The 22386-nt window shown below is 43.3% G+C and overlaps 1 protein-coding gene and 1 pseudogene across 1 annotated transcript; both read right to left on the bottom strand.

Moving 5' to 3' along the window:
* Positions 1-6822: 6822 nt before the first annotated feature.
* LOC127566355 (uncharacterized) lies at positions 6823-11372 on the bottom strand (annotated as a pseudogene).
* Positions 11373-18983: 7611 nt separating this feature from the next.
* Positions 18984-20768, bottom strand: LOC127566354 (uncharacterized). Its single transcript, XM_052008382.1, has one exon. It carries the CDS (start codon positions 20766-20768, stop codon positions 18984-18986), a length of 1785 nt encoding a protein of 594 aa, XP_051864342.1.
* Positions 20769-22386: the final 1618 nt, after the last annotated feature.

Below are 22386 nucleotides of genomic sequence, written 5' to 3'. Positions count from 1 at the left end.
TCTCTTCTATTTTTATACGTGAAAGTGCGTCTGCTACGTTATTTTCTTTTCCTGGTAAATACTTGATTTGATAATCGTATTCGTTTAATCGGATTTTCCATCTTTGTAATTTCATGTTTGGTTCTTTAATGTTACTGAGCCAAACTAGTGGTTTGTGATCGCTTAAGATCTGGAATTTTCTACCGAATAGGTAAGAACGGAAATATTTGGTGCCCCTCACACGATAGCTAATAGTTCTTTCTCTATAGCTGAATAGTTTGATTCGTGTTCGTTTAAAGTTCGACTTGCATAGCAAATGGGTTTGTGTTCCTGTGATAGAACGGCGCCTATAGCGAAGTTGCTAGCATCTGTAGTCAATGAGAATGGTTTCTCGAATTTGGATAAACTAGTATCGGATCGGACGTTATTAAAACTTTGAATTTTTCAAATGCTGACACATAAGTGGGATCTTTTATGTTTATGGTGGCGTTTTTCTTCAACTTTGTTGTCATGGGTTTTGCAATATTTGCGAAATTGGGTATAAATTTGCGATAAAATCCGCATAAACCTAGGAATGATTTGATTTCTTTTGGTGTCTTTGGTATTGGGAATTCAACAATTGCCTTAATTTTGTTTGGATTTGGTTTATATACCTTGCGTGGTGATTACATGCCCGAGGAAATCAGTTTCCTTTTTCATGAATTCGCATTTGTCTAATTGTAATTTCAAATTTGCTTCCCGAAGTTTTGAGAAGACTTTCGAAATGGATGATATATGCTCTTCCAATGAAGTGGAGTAGATAATAATATCATCTAAGTAAACTAGACAATCCTTGAAAATCAGATCTTCAAGTAGGTTATTCATACAGCGCTGGAAAGTCGCTGGAGCATTTTTAAGCCCAAAGGGCATACGAGTAAATTCGTAGTGACCATGCTTGGTTGAAAAGGCAGTTTTTGCAATTGAATCGGGATCCATTTGGATTTGATGGAAACCCTTTGCAAGATCGATCGTAGTGAAGTATTGGCATTTGCCTAACTTATCTAGGATCTCATCCCATATTTGGTATGGGGAATTTGTCGTCAATGGTTATTTTCATTGAGGTTTTGGTAGTCAATGACTAACCGGAATTTTTGCTTTCCTGAAGCGTCCATTTTTCTTTGGAACAATCCAGATGGGCGAACAATTAGGGGATTTTGATTTTTTTAATTATGCCCTGCTCTATCATTTCGTTAATTTGTTTATTGACCTCTTGATCGTAAGCCTGTGGATACTTGTAGGGTCTTTTATATATTGGGTCTTCGTGTTTCGTTTGAATTAAGTGCTTAATCGTACTGGTGAAAGTCAAATTTTCACCTTCCGGTACTGAATATCGCGAAATTCATATAAAATCTTTTTTAATTCTTCTACCTCTTCAGTGTTAAGATGTTCTAATCTGAACTCATTACACTCCTTTAATTCATCTTCAATTGCGAAATTGAAGGGCCTATCTTCGGTCAAAGGTGGGTTTGCGTAGTTTTCTGTGTTAGTTTCTTCAGAATTTTCTTCTTCATTTTGAAATTTAAATTTATATTCTCCTAATGTAACTGTGCCATCTTCATAATCAATTTGGGATTTTACTGGCTTTTAAGTATTCTCTCTCCTAATAGCATGTCATAATTTTCAGAAAAATTATGAATGTAAAATTTTTGTGTTTATTGGGCAAAGTCTACTGGGACCAAAAAGTATACTTTCTGATAATTCAGTAGTGCCATTAATTGTTTGGACATTGATTGGATTTTATAAGTCGGAAAACTGAAATTATTTTGTTTTAAAAGGTTTATTGAAGAACCTGTATCAATGATACATTTTAGGTTTACTTCATTCATTTTTGATTTTTATGTATGGTGTGTTTGTTCTGCATTTTGTTCCGAGGCACTTTGATGAAAATTTTCACCTTGCTCCATTTTGAACTGGCCACTTTGGCTTTCCTTTGTCTCTTTCATCGGTGGGTTAGGCCACGGCTTGTTGAGGTATCCCTCGAATAGTTATAAGGGTTTTGGGTTTGAGCTTCATTAAGTTTTTATTGAATTCTTGGTGAAGGTTTTGATTATTCTGATTTGAATTCGAGTAATTGTTTTGTGGTTTCGAATTGGACAAATCATCTGAATGATAATTGTTTGAATAGTTTGTGTAAGATTTATTTTGATTTCTGCGACTGTTTGTTTTCGCTTTTATGGTTATTCTGAGTCTCATAAGACTCATAAATGCTTTCTGTTTGAGCAACTGCTTTTAGCTTGCTTATTGAAGTTATATCATGCCTTGCTAAGGTCATGTATATCCTGTCTGGTAATTTTCTGGTTATTACATTTTTTGTAGTAATTTTTAATGCATTTCTGTATATTATTGCTGTGCTACTGTCAGTGTCTAGTGCTAACTTATTGCTAACAATATAGGATTTTCTCTCGAGCTCTTCGACGAACTTACGTAGACTTCCATTCCAGTTGGTGTTGTATAGTCTTCTTAGTAACTCTTCATAAGGTGTCTGTGTCCTGAATTCCTCGATTAGGGACGATCTCAGCGACATCCAATTGTTGGATTGCGTAATCTGGGATGTACGCAAGGCTTCTCCATCCAGTTGTCGTTCAATAGCACCGAAGATTACGCTGCTTTGGCGTACATCAGTTGTTGGGTATAGAGACAGAATAAAATCTATTCTCTTTATAAATGCCGACAAATTTTCTGCTCCGTTATCAAACGCTGGCACGTGTTTGATTTGATTTATACACTGGTTTAAGTGTGCTTCTGTTAGTTCGGTTGCCATGTTTTGATTTGTTATTGATTTACACACGTGGTTCGGGTTTTTTTTGCAATGTTTTGTATTGCCCGTTTTGATAATTCACTCACACACGTAGATGTTCTTTTTGCGGATACGTTTTGTATAGTTCACAACTAGGACGCGTTTACCCAGGACAATGTTAGAGTCCTTCTAGCGGTTCACGACTGCTTCGTTGATTCAGTAACTAGTACGACGTATCCTACCGGCTGCGCCAATTAGATGTTCGCGGTGCACGAACAGTAAAAAAAAATAAAACACAAGGATTTATTTTTGTTTACTTAATAGACTACTTTATTTTTTATTTATAAGTTCGCGGGGCTACTGCGTCTTAAGCGAGGAAAGTGTCTTTAAAAACTGAACTCACAATATGCTGAGCTCTAACATGAAAGTTCTTATTACGACTTAGGGCTAACATACGTGTGATGTTTTGTGTTTGTGTTAGTGCAGTAATGCTGAGTCTCAAGTTGTAAATGGAAATTTTTAATGGACTTTGGATTTTTTGGAAGTGGCACGATCGCCAATGTAATAGGATCTTTTTGTTTGTGACAGTTGGTGCCGTCGCGACAAATGTTTATGTTTATGATATGATTTGTGGGAAAGAATTTGGAAGGGGAATAATTGTGAGTGTTTGTCATGTACGAGAAATTATTCTGGTGGTGGATATATTACTATATATATGTTATACTTGACATGTACTATACGAATGTGGCCATAATTAGATAGCATTCACGTTCGCTAGTTATAATTCACAAATGTTTATATAAATATATATACTTATATATAAAATATATATGCATATAATCGTTCAAAAATATCATTTATATTCAACTTACTAAATATATTATATCACACATGCAATATTTATAATTTAAATTCATTAATTGAATAAAAAAACTATTTTATTTTGATGACACATTGATAATTTTATCTAATTTTGCATTTACGTGTAGACAATATTATATAAGTAAAAACCTCCACAATAGTGTCCTAGAGGATTTTTCAATTATTCACAAAATATTAATTCTTTAGCTACGAAACACCGTCTTCTTTTGAAAAAGACATTTAATACATTATATGCTTATATAATATTAATAATTATATAACCATATAATAGTATCAATTTTTATATCGGATGAGACTAATAATTAATTAATAATAATAACATAATTATTAGTTAATATACAAACTGAAATATATGCATCCAATACATATATACGTGATGAGCACATACTGCCACCATGTATAGGTTTTAGTCGCGATCGAACTTTCGAAGTGAACAGACGTGCCTCCGTGTGTGCTCCGTGTGAGAACCATAGAAAACCTATAAAACATTACCGACAGAGACGGAATTTAGATTTCCCTGTGTGGGAGCATAAATGCAACAAAGTGCGAATATTTCAGTGACAGTGACACTCTTAATATTGTGAAAAAATTGAGTTTTTCCAATTGCAAAAATAACCACGTGCGTGGAAAATTTCCAAGCTTTTGAAGCTATTGAGCTTTAAAGCTACATCACAGCTGTTCGAACTTTACCAAAGTCGTGAGCTTATAAAAACTTTAAAGCTAAAAGCTCGGTGTCAGCTGTTTAGCAAAGTCGCAAAACATCACCCAAGACACGAACCATTGAAATAGCAAAACATCAACCCCTATCCAAGTCACGAACCATCGATATAGCAAGGACACAAACACCACCCAAATCGCGAAACATTGAACCTTCAAAAGATTACTAAAGACAAGAACCTCTTCATACATTTGAAAGCTTGGCGCGAATTTCGAACTCCTTTAAAATTCGAATTCGCGTCAAATTTCTCACCATGAGCTGGCAAGCCCAGCCGCCTAGAGAAGAAGGGCAACATTAAATATAAAAATACTGACTCCAGCGACTCCGAGCCTGGAGAAATAAAGCGCAAGAATGCCAAAAAAGCCGTTAAGGAGGACAAGGCCAGCACCAGCGAGGCAGCCAAAGCTGCATTAATGGTGTGCAGGGGGGCGACGCTTGTTGAAAAATAATAACACTTTCACTTGTAATTAATATAAACTTGTAACTTGTATTGCGTTTTATTTCCACTTGAAAATATACATGTGCTGTTGTGCAGAAGAAAAATTTGAACATAAGAAAGAAGGCGGAATGGAAAAAAGCACTAAAAAAGGGCAGGGTGACCATCTTCAGAGGAAACCAAGAACAGTGTGTCTGTGCGTATGACACGGTCACACGCACAGTATACTAGCTTTGTCGCTATCGATAACTCTCGATCGCGACCACACTGTCAGCTGGCCTGAGTGGTCACACCTGCAGTCATCTGGCATCAACATCCTCCCCCCCTTGCAATGAGTTGCAAAACGGTATCATTTGTCCAAATGGACCGGACAGAATCCAACCCAAGGTGGAATTCTGGGCCATTGGCAAACCGTTGGTGCTCGGCAGGAGGCCAGGTAGGATGATGTGAGGATACACATCAGTGCCGAGCACCAGGGACACCGTCGATGGCTGGAACCAGCGTTCGTCGGCGAGCGTGATGCTGCGGAATTGCTCCAAGTTCTCGCCATCGACGGGTCGGAGGGGGTGCGGCTGCAGAGTTGCGAGTCCACCTGCAGCAGCACCTTTCGACGGAACTCGGATGTCCGTGAGCGGATGATCGCCGTGCAGACGCCTTCCGTACCAACGCGGGTGACGGATAGCCGGTAGGCTGTTGCCAAAGATGCGCTGATACGGCTGGTCGCCGCGCACGGGTCGATCAGCGCTCGCATCTCAAATGTTTTGCATCCGGTGTCGATCAGGATGTTGGCCGTCGGAAGTATGCTCACAGCCTTGTCCTGCAGCAAGGATGCGAGCGACGTCGGAAAGGCCTCCTCGGACATCGGCGAGGCCGGTCGATGGGGTGACGGCGAGCGGGAGCGTGACCGTGGCGAGCGTGGCCGTGGCGAACGCGGCCTTGGCGAGCGCGGCCTTGGCGAGCGCGGCCTTGGCGAGCGCGGCCTTGGCGAGCGCGGCCTTGGCGAGCGTGGCCTTGTTGGGGTTCGGGACCGGGTGGAGACCGGTTGGTCTTCGCCTCGTCGCTGACGGTTGGGGTGAGCGCTGCGTGCCTCCTTGAAATGCAGCAGTGTGTGGTGATCCCCCCGACACACCCTGCACCTTCCCGCGCTGCGGCAGGATTGCCCGGAGTGCTGGTGGGCCAGACAGTTAGAGCAGTACTTGTTGATGAGTACTGCTCTCAACCGTTTCTCCGCTGTCAGCCTCAGGAATCGCTGACATTTCCGGAGTGGGTGGATCCCACGGCACACGCGACACCGGAACGAGTTGGTGCCAGCGGGGCGGTTCTGATGGGTGGATGCGTGCGATGGCATACTACATGAAACGAAAACAAAAAAGAAACAAACGATTATTGTAATAGCCTCTTTGCAATGTCAATGACACACGGAACAGGACAGCATAGGACAACACAGGACGACGAATAAGAGTACAGGATAGGATGTTATTCTTCCTTCAGTCCTTCTGACGTGGAGGGGTCAGTCTTGCTGTCCATCGGGAGTAGAATAAGTTTGGCAACGGGTCTTCGGATGGTACCCCGCGCCGTGAGCACATCTACCACTCGACCTTGGCGTCGGTGCCTGGACACGTCGTCAGCACCCGTCCTAGGCGCCACTCGTTAGAGGGGAGGTTGTCTTCCTTTATGACGACCATGTCACCGATCCGAAGGTTCCGGGTAGGGGATTGCCATTTAATCCGTTTGTGCAGCTCCTTCAGGTACTCATCTTTCCAACGGAAACAAAATTGTTGGTGAAGAGCCTTCAGTCGCTGCCATCGATTGAGGATGGAGGTGGCCGGTTGGTTAATTGGTGGTTCAAACACCGAAATAAGAGGGCCACCTATGAGGAAATGGCCCAGAGTGAGCGCTAGTAAATCCGACGGATCCTCGGACATAGGGGAAATCGGCCTCGAATTCAGGCAGGCTTCGATTTTAGCGAGAAGAGTGGACAACTCTTCGAACGTATATTTCGAGGTGGATGTCGCCTTGTAAAAGAGTGCCTTAAAAACTCTTTACGCCGGCTTCCCATAATCCACCCATATGCGGGGCGCCCGGCGGGTTGAAGTGCCAGGATAGGCTCTTGTGGGCGTGTTGTGCGATGATGCACTCCCTCGTCGCTTCCAGAAGTCGTTGGAGATCACCTTGTCAGCTCCCACGAAGGTTTTCCCGTTGTCCGAGTACATTTGGTGTGGACACCCGCGCCGTGCGATGAACGGGAGAATGCGGCCAGGAATTTCTCCGTCGTGAGATCCGATGTTGCCTCCAAGTGGATCGCCTTCGTGCTGAAGCACACGAAGACGCAGACATACCCCTTGGTGATGAGGCAGGCTCGGCCAGTGTAATTCTTTATTTCGAATGGGCCGGCGAAGTCGACTCCAGTGTGCGTGAAAGGTCTCGAGTAGGACGCCCTTTCCTTGGGCAAGTCCCCCATCATTTGGGTCTGCAATCTCTTCTTGTAGATGACGCAAACCTTGCAGGAGTTGATGGTGGATTTAACGAGGACCTTCAATTTGGGAATCCAGAACCTGGAACGGATCAGCCGCATAACGACTTGGTTACCCCCATGTAAGGATATACGATGGGTGAAACGAACCAGTAGTCGTGCAAAGGACGAGGAATACGATAGGATGATTGGATGACTCTCATCGTAACGCAGCGAGTGGGACGCCCTCAGACGCCCACAGGCCCGTAGAATCCCCTTGCCATCGAGGAAAGGGTTCAAGTTTCGGATTGAACTTGAGGAAGGAACCTGCTGCTTGGACTGCAGACATTGGTATTCTTGTGGAAAAGTGTGATGTTGAGCCATGACGATTAGCCGCTCTTGGATCCGTGACAGCTCATCCGCCTGAACCACGGTAGAGCTTGGAACTGCCAACTTCCGACTCCTATCGATGAATCGGAGAACATAGGCAGACGTGCGCAGTGCCCTGCCAAACTCAGAGAACTTGCTCAGGAAGTCGGGAGTCGGAGGTATCTTAGCGACGTTGCACTTAATCCGCTGCTCCAGCAGAGTCTCCGGAATGGGACTTGGAGAAGTTGGCCATTGATCCGACGGGAGATGAAGCCACTCTGGTCCATGCCACCACAAACGGATTACGAACCAATTCTTGTGGCAGGACACCACGGCTTGCAAGATCTGCCGGATTGTGCTCGGATCGCACATGCGACCAGTTCTTGGCGTCGCTGGCTTGGACAATCTTGGCCACTCGATTGGCCACAAATGTTGTCCATCGGCAGGGTGGCTTGTTCAACCAGGCGAGAACAATTGTTGAGTCGGTCCAAAAGAAAGTCTGGAAACTTTCTGCTGGCAGATTCAGGAGGAGGGCTACAGATAACTCAGCCAACAGGACTGCGCCACAAAGCTCCAGACGTGGCACTGAGAGAGACTTGACCGGAGCCACCTTTGTCTTCGCAGTAAGGAGATGTGTGGAAACCTTGTTCGCCGTCTCCACACGGACATAGATCGCTGCTCCATACGCCCGTTCTGACGCATCACAGAATCCGTGGTACTGGAGCTTCACTCGTGTCTGGAATTGGACCCATCTTGGAATCCGGATCTTTCCCAGAGCAGGATAGCTCTGGAGGTACTCCTTCCATTGGAGTGAAAGATCCGTGGGTAGATGCTCGTCCCATTCGAGCGTTCTCAGCCAAATCTCCTGCATGAAGATTTTGGCTCGGATAACGAAAGGAGCCAGCCACCCGGCTGGGTCGAAAAGCTTAGCGATTTGCGAAAGCACTTCCCTCTTCGTGTAGGAGTCCTGATGGGCAACTTCTGGTGGCATGAAGAAGAACTCGTCATCGTGAGCTTGCCACCTGATGCCCAGAGTTTTCGCCGTACTAGAGTCTTCGAGTTCGAGGAAGTCTTCTCGTAGTAGATGGTCCTTTGGAATGTCCTTCAGCACGCTCTTATGGTTCGACGTCCACTTCCTCAGCGGGAAGCCAGCACTGTCCAGGGCTGCACACACTTCCGTAATGGTCCGGATGGCCTCCTCTCTTGTGTGTGTCCCCGCTAGGACGTCGTCCACGTACATGTTGTTGGAGATGACTTGGCTTGCGAGAGGATACTCCAAGCGTATGTCATCAGCAAGTTGCTGGAGGACTCGTAGAGCCAGGAAAGGCGCACAGTTGACACCGAATGTCACTGTGTTCAACTCAAAGTCACGGATCACACCGTCCGACGTGCGGAACAGAATTCGTTGGAACGGTGTGTGCTTTGAGTCTATGAGGATTTGGCGATACATCTTCGTTATGTCCGCATTGAACACATATCGATAGTATCGCCATCGGAGGATCTGCAATGTGAGATCCGATTGGAGAATGGGCCCTGAATGAAGGACATCATTCAGACTCTTGCCATTTGAGGATGGACAAGATGCGTTGAAAACGACCCGCACCTTCGTTGTGGTGCTATCTGGTTTGAACACGGCGTGGTGAGGCAAGTAGAAATTAGGAGTCGTGCCAATCGCCTGAGGCGATATGGGTGTCATATGACCCAAGTCCACGTACTCCTGGAGAACGGCATTGTACTGTTCCTTTAGAGAATCGTTTCTTGACAAACGATTCTCGTTCTTGAGGAATTGAGCCAGCGCTATAGATCTGGAATGACCCAGTTCAATGCCATCGGGCTTCCGGAATGGAAGAGTCACCCGATATCTGCCACATTTGCTACGAGAAGTAGTCTTAACGAAGTTTCCTTCGCAAACGAAGTCTGACTCCTTTATCAGCTTCGCTGGAATATCCTCCACCTCCCAAAATTTGGAAAGTAGGCTGTCGAGCTGTTCGTCTGCTTGGAGAGCGACTCTCGTCGAAAACGCAGAAACAGTTGTCGACGTACTCTGGGAGACGGGGCCGGTAAGAATCCAGCCAAACACGGTTCCTGCCCAAGGAGTGAGCCACAAATGTTTGGCCGGGAGCCGCTCAAGATGACCGACGGAAGGATATCCGCGCCGATTAGTATATCGATCTGAGCGCTCTTGTAGAAGTGTGGATCTGCCAGTTCTATCGCTGGTAGATCCTTGAGGAAAGTTCGCGGCATATCGAAGGAGGGCAGTTTGCCTGCCAACTGTGGAATTACGAATGCCGAAGTCTCGATATGGAGCCTCGGCTTCGTCGGAGAACCAATGCTGAAGTGACATAACTTCTGCGATTGGGCCGCAACTGCGTGATTTAGCCCGGATACCTGGGCTCGCACGGATTGGAAAGGCAACTTAATGCGTTGGAACAAACGCTCAGAAATGAAGGTCGCTTCGGACCCGGAATCAATTAGCGCACGTGCGGTATATGTAGTGCCCAAGTGGCAAACATTGATGACCGCCGTGCCGAGAAGGACGTTCTGAGCATTATTGGCAAAGAAATTCTGCACATTTGTTGCCGTTGGATTTGGAGTGGACTGTATATTGGAGGAAGAAGAAGAAGAGGCACCATTGTGGGCACTGTCACCCCGATGGAGAAGAGTGTTGTGCCGCCCTTTGCATGTAAAGCAATTGTGCGCACTCTTACACTCTCGGAGTTGGTGACCTTTTGCGAAACAGTTCAAACAGAGACTTTTCTGTTTGATGTATGTCATTCTTTCGTTGACCGACATTTGCAAAAAACGCGGACACACCCGGACAGGGTGATTCTCCTTTGAGCACAAGTCACACGATTTGCCTTTCGGAGTGATTCGGGCCTCAAAGGAGTTGACTCGCTTTGAATTCTGCGGACGGGATGGTCCTGCAGTCGCGATCTGTGAATTGGCGGTCTGTTTTACGTCCTCAATCGCTTCGAGCGTACGGTAGCGCTCATTGAGGAACGTGCTCATATCCTGCCATGCGGGAATTTTCGCTTTGTCCACCAACGATTGCTCCCACAACGAGAGTGTGAGCTTGGGAAGTTTGGACGAGCAGAGGAAAACGAGGATGCAATCTGCGAACGGGCTACAGACGGAAATGTCTGAATGCTCAAGAGCGGTCAAGCAACGCTGAATCGTGCTCTGCAGCTCCTTGATAGCTGCTCCCGACTCTTGGGTAACCGTGGACAGGTTAAATAGGATCTTCAACTGGCTTGTTATTAACAAGCGCTTGTTCTCAAAACGTTCGCAGAGAGCACCCCAAGCCGACGCGAAACCATCGTTCGTCAGCGGAAATTTGGCTACTATTTCATTGGCCCTCATCTGCGGTCTTCGAATTCAGATGGAAAAGTTTCTCGACCGGAGTCAACCTTGGATTGTTGACATAGATGGCCGTGAAAAGGTCACGGAAAGTCGGCCACCGCAAGTAATCCCCACGGAACACTTCGGTGTCGACTGGAGGGATCCGGCAGCCACTGGAGTATACAGGAGGAACGGATGCTTCACTCCTGCTGGACCCGGAAACCTGGGTAATTTGCCCCTTAACACGGGCGAGACACCGCTCGTACACTGCATAGCAGTGATCGTATTTTGCCTCCATCGCCTGTGTGCCTTCACTGTCGCCGTCTTGATGCAGTGCATCAGCGCATGTGGAATAAGCGGCTTCGACATTGTCCCAGAGGACTTGCAGCCGGTCACGACGGATTTTCGTACGTGTGTACATTGTCATCTTCGGCTGCAGGCCCTCTGACCCGACTCTCGAAGTGCACCAGTCTGTCAGAGACGGCGACGAAGTTGCTGAGAGCCATTGCACGGGTTTTGCTAAATTTAGCTTGGACGGAACGGGTAGTTGCCTGACTACGTAGAGCAGTCGAAGATGTACGCAACAGCGGAGTCTTTGCAGAAGCAGACGGCGACGGACGATCGACCTTTACTGGGAGTTGAGCGGCAGGTGTGGCGGATTTGGACCCCGAAGGAACGGGCGAAGCGGACGACAGGCGACGAGATGTGGTCGGAAGCTTTAACGAGTGTTTTGAGTCCTTTTCGCTCTTTTGGCTCTTGGACATACTATGCTTCGGCAGTCACTTTAGAGTCTTTTCTCAACAAAGATTCACGGTAAAGCGGACAGACGAAAGCAAGCACAAGTGGAAAGGAACTTCGGCTGTCACAGGATAGTGAGCAAAGCCGACACAAGAAAACAGACGAGGAACAAAATCGCTGTTGGAAAAAACAAAAAATGTTTAAGTAAAACACAAACAGCAGCGTGAATCTTTATTTCTCGGTGTGATTGCTGCTGTTTATATACGTATACGGAAATGGATAATATATGTGTATATATGTGTGTATATATGTGTATATAATGGATAATATATATGTATATATGTGTGTATATATGTGTATATATATATGTGTAATAGTGGATAATATATGTATATATGTGTGTATATATGTGTATATATATATGTGTAATAATGGATAATATATATATATGTGTGTATATATGTGTATATATATATATGTGTGTGTATATATGTGTATATATATATGTGTAATAATGGATAATATATATATATTATATGCAACAATGGATTTGATTATACTGTATAGTTTCAATATATGAGGAACATATACGGAGTGTATATGTATGTGAAGCAGTATACGTATCTGTATGTGTATGTATATAATATATATATATTATACGAATAATACTGGACTTCAGTATGTATGGACCATATACGGAGTGTATATGTGTGTAAGTGTCGTGTATGTGTGTTGTGTGTGGATGTATATATGTCGTATGTATATGTGTATATATATATATATATATGTATATATATAGATATATATGGAGTGTAGTGGATCTACGCGCGTTTGCTATGAGAGGAGCAACTCTCTTGTTATTTGAATATAACCAATAGAAGAGCGCTTGCCTACACAGGAGTGTGTTAAAAGAAAACAGACAAACGCGATACGACAGAAAAAGAAATAGCAAAGTACACACAACCGCGGCCAAAAACGGAAAATATTAGCGAACTCTTTTAAACTTTATAGATACTTACACATACATATACATATAAGGATATATATATATATATATACTGTGCCAAGTATACACAAAGTAGAAAAGATGGCTGAGAAAAATGCCGGTCGAACGCTTATGTACTTATATATATGCTGTGTCACATATATATAAGGTACAAGGAAAGAAAATATGGCGCGAACACGACACTTGCACAAATGTATGAAGGAAAAAAAAAAGTGTATTACTTATCTTGTCAACCAATGCTATTGCTGGGGTCGAGCGATTGATCCGGCTCGAAGGACCAAAATGTGCAGGGGGGCGACGCTTGTTGAAAATAATAACACTTTCACTTTTAATTAATATAAACTTGTAACTTGTATTGCGTTTTATTTCCACTTGAAAATATACATGTGCTGTTGTGCAGAAGAAAATTTGAACATATGATAGAAGGCGGAATGGAAAAAAGCACTAAAAAGGGCAGGGTGACCATCTTCAGAGGAAACCAAGAACAGTGTGTCTGTGCGTATGACACGGTCACACGCACAGTATACTAGCTTTGTCGCTAGCGATAACTCTCGATCGCGACCACACTGTCAGCTGGCCTGAGTGGTCACACCTGCAGTCATCTGGCATCAACAAATGGGTAGACTTAAAAATAACTCATTCGGAATCCTATCTGAGGACGATGATGAAACAGATTCTAGTGATGATTACGAAGAGACACCAGCTGCTCCTAAGACATCCAAAAAGGATGACCAAGAGGAAAAAGCACCCAAGGAGATCAAGCCACCGCCAATCTTCATCCCGGATGTAACCAGCATCAAGGACCTATCCAAAGCCATCTCTGGCGCCTTAAGCAAAGATGTAGAGGTCACATACAAAGCCAGCCAGAATAACTTCATTCGAGTCATGACCCCCAACAAGGATGCCTTTACCAAACTAAAGACTTTCTTGAGCGATAGTAAAAATAGATTCCACACCTTTCAACCCCGAGATGAACGCGCCTACCGGGTGGTCATCAAAGGCCTCCACCACTCGACCGATTTGGAAGACATCAAAGAGGGAGTCGGCCGCCACGGGCACAAGGTCAGGGATGTCCACAATCCCAATAAAAGGGGTACAAAGAAGCCTCTAAACCCCTTCTTCGTAAGTCTGGAGCCGGCCAAAAACAACAAGGAGGTATACCAGATCAAACGGATATGCAGCACCATGGTCACGGTTGAACCGCCGATCAAATTCAACGATGTCCCCCAATGCTACCGCTGCCAGGCCTTCGGGCATACCCAAAGATACTGCCACCTCGACCATCGTTGCGTCAAGTGTGGAGACGAGCACTCCACTGCTGAATGCAAAAAGAACGCCAGTGAACCGGCTTTCTGCCTTAACTGCAAGGGCCCACATGCGGCCTCATACAAAGGCTGTCCAGCTTACAAGAGAGCGAAGAGTGTTTTTGCCCCCAGGCAGGCAACCTCACGTTACCAGCCGCCCCACCTCAGCAAGATCGATCCCAACGCAAGCAGAATCGACCCAAATGTTAGCTATGCCAATACTGCAAGAAACGCTGCCCCACAAGATAACATCCTACACCCCAACGCCAACTTAATCCCACCAAGGAATTCACTGGACGCGGCAATGGCCAGAATGGAGGCCATGTTTGAGCGCATGATGGAAAAGGACATGAGTCAAATGACCCAAATGGTTGCTACCGTTATGCAAACGGGATTAAACATAACGATCTGGAACGCTAACGGCCTGATTAAAAGCCGGGCAGAGGTGGAACACTTTATCCACACACACAACACAGACATACTCCTCATCTCCGAAACTCACTTCTCCAATAGATCACGGGTATGACATCATCCACGCTGACCACCCTAGCGGCAGAGCTCATGGCGGAGCGGCAATTATTATTAAAGCGGGCATAAAGTACAACGAGCTGAGTACCTTAGAGGAAGACTGGGTACAATGTGCCAAAGTCAATCTGCCCAGCCCACTAGGCGACCTTACAGTCGCCGCGGTCTACCTCCCCCCCAGACACAGAGTATTAGAAAGGCATTTTGATCTGCTGCTGAGCAGTCTGGGTAACAGATTTCTAATTGGGGGCGATTTCAACGCAAAGCACCGATGGTGGGGATGCCGAGTCAGCAACCCTAAAGGAAGCGCACTACTTAGGTGCATCCAGAGCAGGAGCATCGTATGCCACACCACAGGAGAGCCCACCTACTGGCCAACAGATCCGACCAAAATTCCCGACACCCTGGACATGGCCCTCTCCAAAGGATTTGATAGTGTCAAAGTCTCGTGCTCTTCTAACGCGGACCTTTTCTCCGACCACAGCGCAGTGGAACTGCGGCTGAACCTCCCTGCACTGAGAAAAGCTGCACATCCCAGGATGATCAAGAGGAGCACGAGACTGCAATCCTACAAAGCCTGGCTAACGGAAAATGTCAACCCAGTGCAAGATCTTACCTCCACCGAGCAAGTGGACAACGCCATCAACGAGCTCACGCAACACATGCACAACGCCGCAGCACATGCTTCCCCCAGAACCCCAATCTCTCCCAGACTACCAACGGGGGTCCTACACCTTTGGTCTTCAGAGATCGCCTCGCTGGTAGCTGAGAAGAGACGGTTGCGACGAGTATGGTTCCTATCCAGAAATCCTAGAGATAAAAGGGTATTTAACAGAGGCGCAAAGCAGCTTAAGGATAAGCTCCTAAAGCTCAGGCAGAGCTCGTTTGAGGAGTTCCTGGCCAATGTTGAGCCTGGAGACCCACAGCACAACCTTTGGCAGGTCACTCGTCACATAAAACGACCTACTAAGAGAGTTGCTCCAGTCCAGCGTGCTAGTGGCGCCTGGTGCCGCACAGAGCAAGAAAGAGCTGAAGCTTTTGTGGAGCACCTCAGCGAAGCCTTCAAGCCGATAATAAGATGCACCGACCTGGATATCTCAGCTACGCAACGTGCCCTACAACTATTAGATGAAAACACCAACAACAACCAAGAAGAGCTAGCTATGGTCTCGGTGGATGAGGTCAAACTCGAGATCGAGGGACTCAAGACGAATAAATCGCCGGGCGCTGATGGCATTGAAGCACTGGCTGTCAAGCTTCTTCCCCCTCCCTGCCTACAACTCCTCGCCAACATATACAGCAGGTGCTTTCAGCTAGGACATTTTCCAACCATCTGGAAACGAGCAGAGGTAATTCTTATACCTAAACCTGGCAAACCTGAAGCCAATCCTGGCTCTTATCGTCCGATAAGTTTGCTGTCGATACTCTCCAAAATACTCGAAAGAGTATTCTTGCGCAGAGTACTGCCAGTGCTGGAAGAAGCTGGGTTGATTCCGGATCACCAGTTTGGCTTCAGGCGTTCTCACTCCACCCCGGAACAATGCCACCGTTTAGTCAGAGTGATACTGGACGCATTCGAGGAGAAGAACTACTGCTGCGCCGTAATGCTTGACGTGAAGCAAGCTTTCGACAGAGTCTGGCACCCAGGGCTACTGCTTAAGCTTAAGAGAAACCTGCCTCAACCCCATTACGCATTTCTGCAATCTTACCTCGACAACAGAAGCTTTTATGTCCAATGCGGAGATGCGCGATCTACCACAAAAGGTATCGAAGCCGGTGTACCACAAGGCAGCGTCCTAGGCCCTCTATTTGTACACGTTGTACACAGCGGACATGCCTACATTTTTCAACGAGAACCTATTGGTTGCCACATACGCCGATGACACAGCCTTCCTTGCCACAGCACGAACCCCACAGGATGCGTCGGAAATTATACAAAATCAGCTAAACATTATCGAGCCCTGGCTGCGGAGGTTGAACATCTCGGTAAACCCTGAGAAGTCCACGCAAACCACATTTGCACTCCGCAACGGCAATTGCCCGCCTGTCAGTCTCAATGGGGATAATATTCCCGAAAATCCCACGCCCAAATACCTGGGCATGACGCTCGACAGGCGGTTAACATGGCGCACACACATCCTAAGGAAGAGAAAGCAGGCTGAAGAGAGGCTGAAGCAATTCCAATGGCTCATTGGAAGACGCTCGAAGCTTAAAAGCAAACTTAAACTGCTCGTCTACAAAACCATTATTAAGCCAATCTGGACTTATGGCATCCAGCTGTGGGGCACTGCCTGCAAATCAAACTGCAGGAACATCCAAAGGCTGCAGAACAAGGCTCTGAGAATGGTCTCGAACGATCATCACGACATGACAACAGCACCATCCACGAGGTACTCAGGGTTCCCTGGGTAAAAGATGAAATTCGAAAAGTGGGCACGAATTACATCAACAGGCTCCATAACCACCCAAACACATTGGCCATCAACATCTTGGACAACAGCCAAACCGTCAGAAGACTTAAAAGAAAACACCCCCTCGACCTGCCCATTTAGGGTGATGATTAGCCCTCCAGAACCCTACCAACCATCTCTTGTGAGAATTTAATCGACAAGGCTGCCTCAAAAAATTTAATTATTGTCCGTACAGACAGATTTTAAATAAATAATTATTGACGAAAAAAAAAAATGTATAGGTTTTGTGACACGTTTTCTACAATGCTCTTATTTTATTTAGTATTACCATCTAACGTATCTTTTTGTTGCACTAATTTAATAATACAACAGTAAAACTTTATTATGTTTAACTTTTTTAATCATATTGCCTTCTATATGATTATTTTCATATATTATTTATATATGACTTATGCCGGCAAGACTCACTCCATATACATAGTCATATATATTTCACTTGTGAAATTTTTCTCATGTGACATGCCTGCTCGACATCACCACCCCTATATAGGTTTTGTGATACGTTTTCTACAACCAGCTCATTTTACTAAGGTATACCACCTAATGTAATTTATATTGCACTAATTTAATAATGTAACAGTAAAACTTCATTATTTTTAACTTTTTGAATCATATTGCCTTCTATATGATTATTTTCATATATTATTTATATATGACTTATGCCGGCATGACACTCCATATACATAGTCATAAATATTTCACTTGTGAAATTTTTCTCATATGACATGCCTGCCCGACTTCACCACCCCTATATAGGTTTTGTGACACGTTTTCTACAATCCGCTCATTTTACTAAGGTCTACCATCTAATGTATCTTTATGTGGCACTAATTTAATAATACAACAGCAAAACTTTATTATTTTATTATCAATAATTTGTATTAAATACTAGTACAATCGTAAATTGTTTAACATTGTTTAAAATTTTTGTCAAAGTTGAACTCATATCTCGGTAGAACCTCATATCATATGGCTGCAGTTCAATAAAAAATTCACCAAGTCCAAAAAATTTTTTTCTCAAGTTAAATTAAAAATCTTATCGCATTATATTAATAAACTGTATAAAATGCTATTAAAAAAGTTTTTCATTCAATTTTCACCTGTTGAAATTTTTTGTCAAAGTTGAACTCATATCTCATGTCTTAATTTGTGTCACTAATATGATGGCGTTCTTTTGCTACCAAACACATAATTGTGTATGAAATAAATGCATACTTAAAATACGCAAGTATTCTGTTCACATAGATATATACATTAAATCATATATATTTTTTTAAATCATGCATATTTTTAATTTTCGGCACTAATATGATGGCGTCCTTTTGCTACCAAATAAATATATATAACTAACGCATACTAAATAAATGCATATTTAAAATACACAAGTATTTTGTACACATAGATATACCATGCATATTTTTAATTTTCGCCACTAATATAATGGCGTCCTTTTGCTACCAAATAAATATATACAACTAACGCATACTAAATAAATGCATATTTAAAATACACAAGTATTTTGAACACATAGATATACCATGCATATTTTTAAGTTTCGCCACTAATATGATGGCGTCCTTCTGGCTACCAAATAAACATATATAACTAACGCATACTAAATAAATGCATATTTCAAATACACAAGTATTTTGTACACATAGATATACCATGCATATTTTTAATTTTCGCCACTTATGTAATGGCGTCCTTTTGCAACCAAATAAATGTAAAGTATTATATTAAATGTAAATTAAATGTTTATTATTAATCGTGATAACTTGGAGTGAATAATACTACGCATTATATTTTATAAACTACGACTTTTTCTGCAGCAGCGACTTTTCAAGGAGTGAAGTGCGTTCGCAACTCTTGTTCTTCTTCATATTTAACAGAGTGCATGAGCTGCCGGATCGCTAAACTTATTATTAACAGAAGTGACCTGTTTACATTCGGCCCTCCTGATCTTCTTCATCTGTCCCAGATGACAGTCACTCCTCGTTGTCCATAACAAACCTCCAGAGCTTCATATTGTCGCAGCTAGAAGCAGTGATATTAGGCCCTTCAACATCAGCTGCCTTACGAACGTCATATCGCCCATTTCCCTTCGTCTTTGTTATCTCGTATGGACCAAGATACTCGCTTGCCAGCTTACGTCCGGCGACAAATTGCGTTCTCTTTATGGCGACAAGATCTCCAATTTTATATGTCTGCTCTAGCCAACGCTTCTTGTCGAAATTGCGTTTGTAGACCTGCTGTGTCTGCTCTATATTTCGTCTCGCCTCTTCACGTTGCTTTTGACGCTTCTTCTTTTTAACAACAACTACTCGGCTTGCAACATTTGACGACGATTTGCGTACGACTCCGTGATCAATCCACTCTTCTACTTGCTTCTGTACAGCGGCAGCTTCATCTGGTGATAACCGAGCAGGTGGATGGCGAAACGGCTTAACCACTCCATCTGGCACTATCTTTAGCTCGACAGGACACTGTTTAACAACTTGCGGCGGCTTCTCGTAGGTGTCCTCTATCAACTGCTCGACAGGCTTTCGATACTTTGGCGAAACTGTAAAAGAAGACTCTTCGCAAATATTATATACTTCATACTCATCATTATGCATCGAGCTTTCTTCCATATTCAAAAATGTATATCCTCGCTTGTCAGCAACCATGCGAAATTTATTGATGAAATCGTGCCCTAGCAGTACATCGTATTCCATTTTATTGCTAGGCACAACAATAAAATTTTGGTCAGTTGACAGCCGATCGACCACTACTTGCGCGTTGAAACATCTAGTTGGTTGTGTCGTGGCATTGCCCAATCCACGCAATACTGAGGCAGTCTTAGTAAGCTCTACGTTCTTTATTTGATCTACGATATTTGCCTTTGTCAACGTCACATCCGATCCTGTGTCCACCAGACAGTCTACTTCAAGATTGTTGACTTTTATCTTTTTGGTGCGTCTGTTCTCGTATACAACTTTATTAACTTTTTCAACTTTTGTAGGACAATTACACGAAATATGACCCTCTCGATTGCAACTGAAGCATTTTGTGCTGGCATTGCAATCCTTTCTTTTATGCTCTGTCGAACCGCAATTATAGCAATGATCTTTTTTACCAGCTGACGTCATTTGCTTGTTGTTAACATTCGTTTTCTGTTGCTCACTCTTCTTTTCATTCACATTCAGCTTATCAGCTTTCAGCTCTTCTTTCAATGACTTAAGTGACTTACATCGCAACATACTGTACTTATATTCATTTTTAATGTCGAGTCCATTTACTATGTGATTAATTACAGCAATATCTTCAATGTCCCCAAGTGCAGCTATCTTCCTCATTTGCAACATGTACTCGTGCATTGACTCATCTTTCTTCTTCTTTCTATCCTGCAGCTTCTTGTGTATATCTGCACTATTCACACTGCATGCAAACTCTTCGATCACACTACGTTTCAGCTCTTCATATCCGCACACATCTTCAGACTCCAGGAATAGCTTGGCTGTTCCAACCATCTTGCCTCTGGCTTGAACATATTTCTGTTTTTCTGAAAGCTCGTAGGCATCCGCATTTCTTTCGAAAATTTCAAACCACTTTTTAACTGGTATCGATTTTCCATCGTAATCGGCCACAACTTTTTCAAACTTATCGGCTGCAATCTTAATCTGGCCACTTTGTTTTTCATCAACTTCTATTTTCAAACTTAACAGCTGCAGCATTTGGTCAACTTTGTCAGATACACTGCTGGTCACTCTTTTTTCATTTTCCTCTTCCATTTCGTTCTCTACCACAAGTTCTAATTTTGACGTCACCTCTTTTTCTGCTTCTTCGTGTTGTACATAAGTTTTCTTTGCAGGCGTTTTTTTGTTTCTCTTTACTGGCGTATTCAGTGTAGCCATTGTGTATGTATCTCGCGACGCAGAAACGCAATTACGCAGATGATCACCAAAATTGAATTTTTTGCAACTTCCACTGTAGTACTACTGCTTATTGGATTCGGACTTTTCAACTTATTTTGAAATAAGGGCTTCAACTTACAAGACCCTATTTCACAACTTTGCAACTGTTCCGTCTATCCGTATTTTCAGCAACAACTTTCAATTTTTCACACTCAAGACTCACGACCGGTTGAGCCCTCAAATGTAAAGTATTATATTAAATGTAAATTAAATGTTTATTATTAATCGTAATAACTTGGAGTGAATAATACTACGCATTATATTTTATAAACTACGACTTTTTCTGCAGCAACGACTTAACACCTTCGCGACTTTTCAAGGAGTGAAGTGCGTTCGCAACTCTTGTTTTTCTTCATATTTAACAGAGTGCATGAGCTGCCGGATCGCTAAACTTATTATTAACAGAAGTGACCTGTTTACATAAATATATACAACTAACGCATACTAAATAAATGCATATTTAAAATACACAAGTATTTTGAACACATAGATATACCATGCATATTTTTAATTTTCGCCACTAATATAATGGCATCCTTCTGGCTACCAAATAAATATATATAACTAACGCATACTAAATAAATGCATATTTAAAATACACTTGTATATTTTGTACACATTGATATATTATCTATTTATATATATAATATATTCATATGTATATTATATAAATTGTCTTCTTATATGCGTAATTGTATAACATAATTAATAATAATTATGCATACAATTTTGCATATTTATATATATAAAAATATTTACGTTTCCATATACATCATATATATAATATTTTTTTATATATGCCTTAAACATATATATTTTATCGAATCGTCAAGCAAAGGATAAGCTTCAGTGGATCGCAGTATGGCAGCTGCTCAACCACTTACAACACCTTGCCTGTTATAAAAGTCGTTTACAATTGATTCAAGGCTTTGTCATTGTATTAAATAATGTTTTAATATATAACTAGCGCGGCACCAGGTGATCGAAGATCCTCCCAATTTACTATGTTATATGTAACATTGGCATCACATCCATCGGTTTTAGAAGCCATACAATGCAAATTGCCCCTTATTTATCATTGCAGTCCAGCACGGATACGACCTTAGAGGCGTTCAGGGCATAATCCAACGGACGTAGCGTCATACAACTGTTCGCTCGAACAAGTATTGTGCCATTGGTCCGTACCTGCGGTTCCTCTCGTACTACGCAGGAATGCTGTCGCAACAACGTTTTGTCATTAGTAGGGTAAAACTAACCTGTCTCACGACTTTCTAAACCCAGCTCACGTTCCCTTGCATGGGTGAACAATCCAACGCTTGGTGAATTTTGCTTCACAATGATAGGAAGAGCCGACATCGAAGGATCAAAAAGCGACGTCGCTATGAACGCTTGGCCGCCACAAGCCAGTTATCCCTATGGTAACTTTTCTGACACC

This window comes from Drosophila albomicans, unplaced genomic scaffold (genome assembly GCF_009650485.2).
Source record: "Drosophila albomicans strain 15112-1751.03 unplaced genomic scaffold, ASM965048v2 utg000056l_pilon, whole genome shotgun sequence".
Lineage (NCBI taxonomy): Eukaryota > Metazoa > Arthropoda > Insecta > Diptera > Drosophilidae > Drosophila > Drosophila albomicans.
The sequence above is the reverse complement of the archived record's forward strand: the minus strand, read 5'-3'. Positions and strand labels throughout refer to the sequence as shown.

Bases quoted from the DNA above. Each gene is read 5' to 3' on its own strand.
- LOC127566354 (XM_052008382.1), bottom strand. From the start codon at position 20,768: ATGGAAGAGGAAAATGAAAAAAGAGTGACCAGCAGTGTATCTGACAAA.